Source organism: Prunus mume, linkage group LG1 (assembly GCF_029339155.1).
Source record: "Prunus mume cultivar Tortuosa linkage group LG1, ASM2933915v1, whole genome shotgun sequence".
Taxonomy (NCBI): Eukaryota; Viridiplantae; Streptophyta; class Magnoliopsida; order Rosales; family Rosaceae; genus Prunus; species Prunus mume.
Genome location: NC_142698.1, coordinates 31920586 through 31932746, shown reverse-complemented (window position 1 = coordinate 31932746; position 12161 = coordinate 31920586). Strand labels below are relative to the sequence as shown.

The following is a 12161-nucleotide window of genomic DNA, read 5'->3' as shown; positions in this document are numbered from 1 at the left end:
TTTTCCTCTCTCTGTTTCTCTCTTCTTTTTTGTTTCTCTCTCTACTTCTCTTTTGTTTTTCTTCTTTTTCTCTCTCTCGTTGTTTGTGGCCTTCATCAATCGTCAATTTCGTTATCGGATTTTGTAAATCTCGAATCTAAGTTTGTTTGTGGTTACAGATAGTTTTTTTAGATATTTAGTCATATATTCATTCTTAGCACTAAAATTATAAATAAACCCTACACCATTTAATTCTATAAACAAATCCAAAAAATGATAGCTGACCCTATTGAATTTAATTTTGATTATTAAATTACTTTGATGCCCTTGGACTTTTTTATGAGGTTTTGAGACTGGGTTTGTTTTAAGAAATCAAAGACAGTTTTGTAATTTAAAAGAAGTTAAAAGCTTTTTGTTAAGTTGTAAATGGGTTTTTGGTGTATTTCTAAAGTCCATTTCATATAGGGTATTTTTATAATTTGGGATCCTATGTTAGGTATAATAGTGAATCTCCCTAGTTTTTTTGAGTTGAGTGAGTAGTTTTTCAATTTTAGTATTCCTTAATTTGGTTTCTTGTGGAATGGGCCTTGCTTTTGGCTTACCCAAGTGTCCTTTTTTATTTATTTGCACTTATATTTATTTATTTTTTCTTCTGTTTTAAATTCATGTCGTTGAGAAGCAATTGCTTGCTGTTTTTTTGGAAAATATGTTTGCTTACCACTTTAAACACAGGTGTATGCTCACTACTGTACTTAATACTTGACATGCTTCCATAGGCATAACCGCAATTAACATTTTACTTTAATTTATATAATCATGATTATGCCTATAAACATGTGTCAAGTAGTGGCGGAGCCAGGATTTCAAATTAGAGGGGGGCTTTCACAAATTTTTTTAAAATAGTCTAAATTAATATGACACTAACATTTTATATTGATTAATAATATATCCATTCGTTATAATCATAATTGTCCACAATTTCATATTTTATAATACTTAAATACTAATCTCATCATCTACATTATTATAGACTCAAAAATTAATACTTTATATTCCAACATAGAGAAGAAATACAAAAATGGTTCACAAAATCTAATATTAAGGTACCCAACTCAAACATGACAAAAGACAGAGAAATAAAAATTCACAAAGTTTAACTTAAACAAAATATAAAGATATAAAAATGTTAAAAATGTAGTAGTTTTTAGCGTAAATATCACAAACTAACAGTAAAAGAGAGAAGTTAAAAAGAGATTAATAAGTTTCCCCATAACGACATGATTACATCCTTGGGACCACACATAAATAATGAGTGATAAGCCATAATCAAGTCAATGGTCCTATGCCCATTGGGAACTCGTGCAAATCATGACAGTTGATATTTCCTAGAGATATTTCTTAGGGAGTTTCACTAAAACACCCAAAATGGGAGTTGAAATTATAAAAAAACCAAAGCACTATTTAAACATATAAACACACCCAAAACCCATTATTACACACACTCAAAACTCATTTATAAACACACCCAAAAGGTTGACTTTGGGGTTGATTTTGGGTGTGTTTCTATGTTTAAATAGTGCTTGGGTTTTTTTATAAATACATGTCTAGGATTGGGTTTATTTATAAATTTGTATATTTCTTAATGAGTTTAATTTCTACAGAGTCTGGTTAATAACAATTTATTATTTATTACCTGTCTATCTAAACATATCAACAAGATTCGTCTTTATTACGATTATTTTGGCTCTTTAAAAAAGCAAAGATAATCTGAGTAAAAGCAAAGATAAGTCTTTTTACATTCCTCCATAGCTGGACTCCTTAATTAAGAAAGTATATTTGCTCACCATTTCAATCCAAAGTGTATTCTTACTACTCTTTTCAATAATTGATATGTGTTTATATGCATAATTATAGACAATAGTTCCATAAATACAAAGTAAAAAACTAAATATAGTTATACATATAGACACGTGTCAAGTATTAAGAAGGATAATAAGGATACACCTTAAATTAAAGTCGTGAGCAAAAATATTTCGAAAATTTACGGAGGAGCTCCTTTTTAGAATAAATAAAATACAAATTTATAAATAAAATTATGACACTTGTCAAATTTTGAAAGGAAAATTAAAGGAATTCAAAAGCAAAAAAAAGTTAAAAGATTTTGACAAGTGTCAAAACATACTCATCTTCAATTTTATGGAGCCAAACTTTTCCCCTTTAATATTCGCGCAATACAAAGTATACTCGATTCATATGCTCACCCTCTTCTTGCATGAATGAAGCAAGTTCAGTTCCAACACAGAGAGAGAGAGAGAGAGAGAGAGAGAGAGAGAGAGAGAGAATGGGGGTGCCTTCTTTCTTCCGTTGGCTGGGCAACAAGTATCCCAAAGCGGTGGTCAAGGCCATTGTCGACCAGAGAGATGAGTCCACAAGCTCACCAAACCCAAATGGCATGGAGTTTGATAACCTTTATCTTGACATGAATGGGATTATCCATCCCTGCTTTCACCCGGAATCAGATGAAGATGGAGTATGAACTTATTAATTCCTATATATTCTCTTCACAAGCTATAAGAATTTTCAAATTTGTTTTATTTTATCCTTAGTTATATATTTTAATTTCTACTGTATTTATTCAGGTGCAACCAACTAGTTTTGAAGAGGTGTTCATCAATATTTTTGAATATATTGACACACTTTTCAACATTGTTCGACCAAGGAAGCTTTTATACATGGCCATAGGTGACAAAATTTTACTTTTTTTTTTCCTATGTTATAATACTTTTGTAAGATTTTTGCTTTCTCTTGATCATCTCTTTACTTTAGTTGATATGCGTATCGTTATGTATACTTTGAAATTGAAGTAGTTTATATAAGGATATAAACTTGATGATTTCTTGTAGATGGAGTCGCTCCAAGGGCTAAAATGAATCAACAACGTGCCAGGCGTTTCAAGTCTGCCAAGGACAAGGAATTAGCTGTGGGTTTTAAGCTTTTAATTCATATATTATGTTTCTGAATCACACAAAATTTCTTGTACCCGCTTAATGTTCATACAAATACGTAAATTTATACCCCAAAATGTTGGTATCAACTGTATAGGATGCTGAAGAAGAGCAGCTGAGAAGACAGTTTGAATTGGAAGGCAAACAAGTGTTACCAAAAAAGGAAAACGAAGTCTTAGATTCAAATATAATCACCCCTGGAACTGATTTTATGTACAAATTGTCGAATGCTCTTCGCAGCTATATTAGTTTACGTTTGAACAATGATTCAGGCTGGAGGGACATCAAGGTCTGCTCCATTTGTGCCACTCTAATTTCAACTTGACGAACACATGATCCATCATTTTTTATTTTCTCTCATCTCTTTTTTGTTTTAACTTCATGATTATTGATTTAGGTGATTCTTTCTGATGCCAATGTTCCTGGAGAAGGGGAACACAAAATAATGTCTTTCATACGCCAGCAGCGTAATTTTTCTTCGTATGATCCAAACACCCGCCATTGCTTGTATGGATTGGTATGAATGATTATATGCTGAACACAACTATTTAATAGTTTTTGTAATTTTTTGTTTTCCATATTTAATTTTGCTACAATAATATATAGTTGGAAAATCAGGAAGAAGGAAAAGAACTATATGGGAATGAACATGTTTCTGTTTAAAGATTGTCTTTCATAAACTCCTTCAACACACACAATTGAATTCTGACATTGTGGTGAATTATTGGCATGCAGGATGCAGATTTGATAATGTTGGCTTTGGCAACACATGAAGTTCATTTTTCCATATTGAGAGAGGTTTTACAAGTCCTTTGCATTTTTCAAATTTCATATAGAAGTTTCCTTGGTGGTTTCTTGGTCACATTGGCTTTTAAGGTTTCCAATAATCAATACCCCAATTGAGTGAGGTCTGCCTAGCTAATGCACTAGGAACCAAAATCCGGGTTATAAAATCTTTCCTTATACTAATCCGGGTTGTAGGTTCTGATAACTGATGAAATTTTAAGTACTTCAATTTCTGGATACAGGATGTTCTAAACCAGGAGCAGCAACATGCAAACTGTCAATCTGTTCGAGAAATGACTCCGTCTTCTGTAAAGTCAGGCAACAGAAAAGCATCCATTGTAAAAAAGCCCTACCAGGTATTTGAAATAGTCCTCTTATCCATCACCTGTAGTTTGAATATTGCTCTGTTGTCTCACCTCTATTTTTCCTTCCAAATTTCAGCTTCTGCATGTTTGGATTTTGAGGGAATATTTGGAGCTTGATATGCAAATCAATGATCCTCCTGAGAATTTCAAGTTTGATCTTGAGTGTATAATTGATGATTTTATATTTATGTGCTTTTTTGCTGGAAATGATTTTCTGCCCCACATGCCAACTTTGGAAATTCATGAGGTTCTACGCTAAACTTCATTGATATGTAGTGATGGGAATACAATGTATGAAGCTCAACTCAAGACTAATTTTTTGTGATAACTACTCATTTCCAGAATGCAATTGACTTGCTGATGACTATCTATAAGAAGGAATTCAAAAATCTCGGGGGTTATATGGTTGATATGCTCCGGGTATAACATGATTAGCCTTGTTTCAGTTGCATTTCTTCACCTGAAAAAAAAATGTAGATAAGATCATGACCATGCCAATTCTTTTATGCTCAAAAGCAGGTCAATGACAAGAAATCAGGATTCATCAAACTATCCAGGGTTGAGAAATTTATTCTTCTTGTTGGTGCTTATGAAGATAAAATTTTCAAGAAAAGATCAGAACTACGTGAGCGTAAACTCAGACGTCTTTGCCTTAATAAAGATTCTGTAAGTGCTTGTTGCTCAAGTATCATTCATCACTGACAATATTGCGTGTATTTGTCTATTTTTCCCATTATGAAACAAATGCTGAATTAATTGGTTGCCAGCTAGAGGAAGAAATTGATGCTGGAAGTTCAGCTACTGATTCAAGCAGTACTTGTGCATTGCCTAATGGAGAAGAATCCAAAGCTCCGTCATTTGGGATGTTTGAAAATATGCATTCTCAAGTACGCTGTTGTTTGTGTGTGTTTTCTTTTGTATTCCATGATGAATAATGATTCATAAGATGACTCCGAGTTTCTAGAAGAATTTCAAGATAGGCTTATACTTTAAATTCTTCTAGCAACTCATCGGAGTCATCTTATCAATCATTATTCTTCATGGAAATGAATTTAGTTTTCCTTTGTCTATGTGCTTTAAATTGAAGATTCCATTATCAAACACTCCATTGTTACTTTTCTTTTTTGTTTTCGGGAGTGGGGCAGGGAGTATCTGCAGGTTATTTTGCTTGATTACACACACACACACACATATATATATATATATGGAATAAAGTAGTTTTACCATGTACTTTGTGACCTGCTGAAGGGGTTTTGGTGTCATTTATATTTAATTTTTGCAGATAATAGAAAATACAAAGGAGTTTAAGCAGAAATTGAAAGATAGCATCAGAAGGAAATCTGATCTGTTTAAGAATGGTGATTTAGGGACAGACAAAGTATGAAGCATTCCCTTCTTGAAGTTTCAATATTCTTTCTCGTAATACCTTGTGAAACGTTTACATCCAAGCATATAAACAAATATTTTTACATGCTTTGCTGATTTCTTCCACAGGTACAATATGCTGCTGCAGGCTACAAGGAAAGATATTACAAATACAAATTTTCTGCAGAAGGGCCAGGGGATATTGAAAGCAAAAGAAAGGAAGTAGTACGTGTGGCTTTCATAAATTTTATCTTATACTTCTTTAGTCCACATGATGTTCTTCTTTTTTGTTTCTTACAGAAGCTGCACTTTTTTCTTTGTAAAATGGAGGGCCAAAGACCGCACCAAAACTATTCATCTTACTGAATTTTGATAAATTGTTTGGTTGATTGCTTGCAAACCCTACACAAAATTAGATGCAATCTTGTGTTATTCCAATAGGGTTTTAGGGTTTTGGTAGTACATTTTCTACTTGTGTATTTAACAGATTTTATTTATTTATGTAATTTTAGATCCCCTTATTTGCAAATTCCAATTGCTGATGTACTTTAGGTTAAATACTACACTGAAGGACTGCTCTGGGTTCTCTTCTACTATTTTTCGGGTCCCCCATCATGGACATGGTAAGTCATATGTAATATGGACTTCAGTTATTTATTTGATATTGGTATGAAAAGTAGTGTTACATTACATTCACTGTAATATCCTATCAGGTTTTATCCTTTCCACTATGCGCCATTTGCTTCCGACCTAAAGGGCCTTGGTCAGGTGAAACCTAAGTTTGAAAAAGGTTCCCCATTCTTACCTATCGATACTCTCATGGCTGTGTTACCACCCAGAAGGTAACTATGTTTCTTTGTTTTGTAAGTTTGGTCTTACCAAGTTCTCCAAGAAAATAATACATTCGTTCTTCTTTGTAGTGCTCATGCACTTCCGAAAGTTTATCAGACACTTATGACAGATGAGAGTTCTACCATTATTGACTTTTACCCTTCTGGTAAGTACACATTGTGTAATATCAGTTATGTTAGTCCATGGGATCTGATAGAAATTAATTGCAAGCTCTGTTTCATCTATAGATTTTGAAATTGATATGGATGGAAAACGCTTTACATGGCAGGTTTGTCTTCTCTTCTTTCCTTGTATGATTTCTGGTAGTTATTCATTGGTATTGCATTTCGTTCACATCTAGTGATTGTTCTCTCTTTTACCTTCTAAAATTGTTTTTGACTTTATCATCTCCAAAAGGGCATTTGCAAACTTCCTTTTATAGAAGAAGAACGGCTTCTATCTGAAACGAGAAAGTTAGAGAAGGAGTTGGTGGTATGGAACTTTTTTATATATTTTAATTTCTTAAAGATATGAGATGTTTTTCCATTCTTATATTTAAATTGTCTTATCAGTTTGTGTTACAATATGCGTAGGGGGAAGACAGAGACAGGAATAAAGAGAAAGTTGATCGCTTATTTGTGCTAAGCACACACAATATGGCATCACAGATTGTCGCACTGTTTACAAAGGAAAACTGCCCCATCAAGATTGACAACACTTTGTGGTAGGTCAATTATCTTTCTAAACTCTTGTCTTTGTTACTTTGCCTTTTTATTTTTTCTTTCATGGACCGCTTTTGCAGTATTTTCTAAATGTTAATGTTTATTGATAAGTTCTCTGCCCCCTTTCGGTTCTGGAATTAGTGGTTTTTTACGTCTTCATGAGAATGCTTCCAGTGTTAAAGGAGGAGATCATAAACTTCAAGAAGACTCTGTCTTGTGAGTAACCAAACTAACGAGTCGTTAATTTTGATCTTGTAAATGTTTTGCTGTCCTGAAGGATAAGTTTTATGAATTTGATTATGTTATAGATGCGTGGGATATGAGCTTCCAAACGATGGTCCACATGTGCCTCGTTTACTTGCTGGTGTAGAGTTTCCTGTCAAGGTATCCGAACTTTCAGAATTTGCAATTATTTTCATGAGCTTGAATGGTCTCGTGCATATATGTTTGTTTTCGTATCTGTTTAATGTGATGGTTTACCTGCTCTGCCACTGCGTATATGGTTAGTTCCTTGCTAGCACTGGTTTAATGAGTTCTTGGTATTCTAACTACATTGTTGGGATGCATTTTCGAGTTTAATAGTTAGATGTCCTCACTCCCTAATATACTATCCTTCAACTAGCATAAGAGAAATTCAGTGGCATGTTATAATTAAGCCTGATTTGTAACATTTTCCATCTACATTTGCAGACAATCACTGAAGACGATCTTATGGAGACAAAACTATGGCACGAATATCAGGGAAGCACACCCAGCTCCAGGTTCTTTGGCTTCTTGCTCTGTCTTTCATTTGTTATTCACACCCATATCTACGAATTTCTATTTAAACTCAATTGTTCAAGAACTAAATGCAATGCAGCAGTCAGCTTGTTCAGGAAAGGTTTAGAAAACCAGATAATATGGGAAATCAAGGATTCCGGAACAATGCTAGATTCACTTCTAGCTCTCCGAATATGATACACAAATTTTCTGGCACTGGATGGGGTTATGGTAGAGGGAAAGCAATTGCAAGTCCTGATTTTGGAGACCGATTTCATGCTCCAGGAAGAATGCCTTGTGAAAGAGTAATGTCATCTAGCTCATATTCAGCGAACAGTGCAGTAGCATACAAAAAAGCCTCTCTTCATGAGACACCTGTTTGTAATGAAAAGTGGAGAGTTGCTGGTTCTGGTTCAGGTGATCAAATACGAACCCTTAGGGATTTGCAAATATCGAAGTCGTCATCAAGCCAGGGCTGGAGGCCTAATGGAAGAGTTCAGTCAGCAAACAATGTTTTCTGGGCGTCTAGAAATGGCTTCACACCTGACACAAACCATGCTTGGCAACATGGTCAGTGCCGCGGTAGGGGCCATCAGGACTCCTCGAAGCATTATTCACCTTTTGCTGCTAACCGTTCATCCCAAGCAAGTGGGAGTGCGCACTTTGTTCCACGTAGTTGGGATACTGAAGGTAAGCCCCGCTGGTAGCTAGTTAACACATAGCTCTCTTTGCTTGGCTGCCAAAAGAGCAAGAAAAGCACTGTTTTGTACGCATTCCATCTATTTTGTATTTTACGGCTGAAGGATGAACAATTTTCGATCTGCTAGCTATTTCCTATGCTTCACAATTTCTGGAATTCCATATTTTTGGTAATTAAGCAGGGCATTCTACTCGAGGATCACATAACGTTGGGCTAAATGTATAAGATAAAAAGCTGCAGGTGTAAGTCTTCTAAGCCATTATAACTTGAACACTAACCTTGTTCTGCCATTGAAGCCTTTTGTCGAACACTTGGTAAACAGCTCTTCTTCTTTTGGTAGGCAGCTCTTCTTCTCAAATTCCAGATGGGGTGAATTACTAGATGAGATTTTGTGTGTGTCGGCTCTTAGAGGGAGCTCCTCTATTTATATGCATCACTCAAGGAGTTTTTGCCCATCAAGAAACTCCTTGAGTTATCCTTATTGCAATAGAACAATGAATCCCAATTCTAATAGAACTAGAAACCCCTTTAGCCTTGTAATCCATTTAAAACACTGATTCATGGTCTGCTGGATGAGACAGATTTGAGTCCTTGATTAATCTGGAGTTCTTGCAATCCGATAATGATTAGAAGACCACTTTATGTGAGTTTAAGACAGTAAACTATCTTACAGCAGGCCGTTCTTGTATAAGAGACAACTGTAACAATTTTTGACAAGAAGATAAAAGCCCTTCATTCTTCAGTGCTTCATCAGCACCTGCAATTCATTTACCTTAGTTTCATTTCATTAGTTTCATTAGTTTCATTTCATCTTTTGAAGGTTCATAAAGATTCCCAGTCCTAACATACCACACTCTAGACTCTAATCTAATGGCTCCGAATGACATGATCACCACTCAATTTGTTTTTCCCTTTCATTTTAGAATGTTGTCTCAGTGTTTAGGGTTTAGGGTCTAGTCGCAACCCATGCCCAATTGTATTGGTGCTTTCCAAAGATCCTGCCCCTGAATTATGTCAGAGTATATTTGGGCGTTCATTTTATATCCTTGGAGATATGATTTGTATGATCTTTCCTTATAGCTATAGAGTTTTCTTACCCATCCGGCTATACACAATCTGATAAAATTAATGGAATGCTATTGAAAATGCAAACACAGCGTTGGAAAAACGCTATGGAAAAGGGGTCTACGATAGCACGTCAAAAACGCTATGGTAGAGTTGGGGTTTTATAACGTCGGCTGACACAGAGTTTCGTATGGGGCTATTATATCTTTCTATAGCGTTTTTGTAGTGCTATCTACGTCCATTTGTGGTGCTCCGCGGAGTTGTATTCAGTATATATGTAATGTAAATTTCAATGATATATGTACAAAAAGAGCAAACATTCGATGACTATTATAATTGTTCAGAATTCCATTCACAACCTCCAAAATTACAAATTAATAAACATGTCACCTTGAAGCAGAGTTGCAAACATAAATCCTATTTCAAGACAATTACATACATCAAATTAGAACTCCCTTAATGTTCTTCATTGTCGTTGTTTGTGCAAATTTCTCACGGGAGAATATTCGCGGTTGATTCTTCTCTCTTATTTGCCCCTCCTTCTAGATTCCTTGCAAGATAAAATAAATCAATCAAAAGGTAGGCTACTTCGGTAGATCGACGACCACTACGCTTCGTTTGGTGTAGAGTACTCGCCTAATCCTCTAGGACATAGTTTGGTTTTTTTTGTAGTTGTTACTCCTTCTCCTCATTAATAAAACACTACCGCCGTTGTGTAAGAAAAAAATTATATTTTTTGTTTCTCTTCGAGAAGAAGATTATTTGGTAAGTGATGAATTATATATATATATATATTTTTTTTTATTACTTTGGGCTTTAACCATATTTTGATGGAAAATTTACACATGCAATTGTATAAAAATTTACCTGATGCGAAATTAGTGTTACGTTATTCAATATATACCCAATTAATTGATGAAATGTCGTCAATTAATCGGTTAGTAAATCATAGTGGATATATTTGTTTCAGTTGAAGTCTGCCCATTTTGCTTTTCTTTCGTTTTTTTGGTTAAATCGGTCCAAAAGCCCAAAGCCCAAAGCCCAAAGACCTAAGAACAAAGCCCAAATCCCAAAGACCTAAGAACAAACTAGTCCTTTGGAACTTAAAGAGTGCAATGTACAATAGGAAAAGTGCTGGATTCGAGTCCTAAGATTTGTGTAGTCTATGTGAGTTTAGTATGTTATCGTCATTCTCAATTGGAAAGCTCTTTCAAAAAAGAATGCCCACGTACAAGCTCATCAGGCAGATGAAGTCCAATTGATTGAGAAGACCAAAGTAGATCATCAAGAATTAGGTGAAGATATGACCAGGCCTGTTACGTACACTACCCAAACACAAGAGACAGCTTGAAAATGAGGGGTAATTCTTAATGCATATGATCATTTATTCCAGAAGCTTCAAGTTTACAGTCAACAATAACAGTACTTCTTGTTATAATCCAAGAAGCGATCCCACTTTGAACTTATTTCATCTACAACATTGAAACTTATTTATTGGTTGAAGGTTTAGAGCTTAAAGTTTAAGGTTTAGTCGCCACAGTCAACAAAGTCGTAGTTGACAGTAAGGTGGCCTTGGGCATTGCCTTGTCCATTTGTGTCTATCTGGTTAAACACATTCACGTCCAAATCTAACCCTCCATTGCTGCACTGATCCACAATCCTCACTGTCACTTTCGCTCCTGTGGCCGTGTTCGTCACCTGCATATAATATCAATTTTACATATATAAATATACCTCGATTAACAAATATAAATTGCAGAAATTAATGTATGTACTAATTAATTATGTTTACTGAAAGATAATTAGAAGATGATCAACAAAACTAATTAGTACTAATGATTAATTACCAGTAAGCACTTCCCACAAGAATCTTGTCCGGTAGGGCCAACGGGTCCGCAGAAGGCAGTCCATCCATATTTGCTGCGCCATGACAATGGCTTATCAGCATCCCATGTTGCGCAGTAGACACTCGCAGTACGCAAGTCCCAGTTGATATTCTGAGGATTGTACAGGTTGTACGTGGCTCTCACGTTAGAAGCACTTTGCGCAGAAGCGCTGCCCACCACACAGACGATCATCATCGTCAGAAGCACTTTGCCCACAAGCACTTTCTCCATTTTGTGATGATTTGTAATATATTTATCTCTATGATCTGCGATAGTTAACAATTAATGTCGTCAATGGAGGTGTTGGAGAAGTGGTGGTGCTTGAATGTATATATATAGGGCGGAGGTTGGTGTTGGAATTACGTTTTTTTTTTTTCGGTCAACAATTGGTGTTGGAATTACTAGTACACCCTTTGGAAAGATAATTAGAACTGTATGGGTTGAATTGTATGCCACTACCAAACAGCCAAACTTCACGACTTTATAAGCTTGTTGACTGAAAATTTTCAACAGAGGACACAGTTATAGGACGTGGCAAAGACGGCATAGCGCTGATGCATAAGGAGACTTGGAGTTGTATACAGGCACAAAGAGAAGTAGAGTAGCATGAAAATATATTTTCAGATCCATGTTACTATACTTGAGTTAAATAATATTATAATATTATATATTGTATTAAAATGTTATAATTTGGATTA

General features: G+C 35.1%; 2 protein-coding genes across 5 annotated transcripts; one reads left to right on the top strand and one right to left on the bottom strand.

The window, feature by feature from the left end:
- Positions 1–2244: 2244 nt before the first annotated feature.
- On the top strand, positions 2245–8718 carry LOC103344330 (5'-3' exoribonuclease 3-like). 4 transcript variants are annotated; one of them, XM_089043932.1, is made up of 23 exons: positions 2245–2509; positions 2619–2721; positions 2883–2959; positions 3082–3273; positions 3382–3501; positions 3720–3782; positions 4013–4126; positions 4212–4382; positions 4478–4555; positions 4652–4801; positions 4903–5022; positions 5418–5513; positions 5630–5725; positions 6053–6123; positions 6214–6342; positions 6421–6497; positions 6580–6620; positions 6749–6823; positions 6925–7055; positions 7195–7269; positions 7362–7437; positions 7744–7814; positions 7916–8718. In XM_089043932.1, exons 1-23 carry the CDS (start codon positions 2252–2254, stop codon positions 8517–8519), a joined length of 2988 nt encoding a protein of 995 aa, XP_088900058.1. In that variant the 5' UTR covers positions 2245–2251; the 3' UTR covers positions 8520–8718. The 4 variants fall into 4 exon arrangements, with proteins under 4 accessions (XP_088900058.1, XP_088900056.1, XP_088900057.1 ...); XM_089043930.1 differs by having other exon boundaries at positions 2246–2509; positions 7913–8718; XM_089043931.1 differs by having other exon boundaries at positions 2247–2509; positions 4655–4801; positions 7913–8718.
- A 2213-nt stretch (positions 8719–10931) lies between these two features.
- LOC148921622 (pathogenesis-related protein PR-4) lies at positions 10932–11767 on the bottom strand. The gene is made up of 2 exons (XM_089043934.1): positions 11425–11767; positions 10932–11275 (listed from the first exon to the last, which is right to left on the bottom strand). Exons 1-2 carry the CDS (start codon positions 11692–11694, stop codon positions 11105–11107), a joined length of 441 nt encoding a protein of 146 aa, XP_088900060.1. The 5' UTR covers positions 11695–11767; the 3' UTR covers positions 10932–11104.
- Positions 11768–12161: the final 394 nt, after the last annotated feature.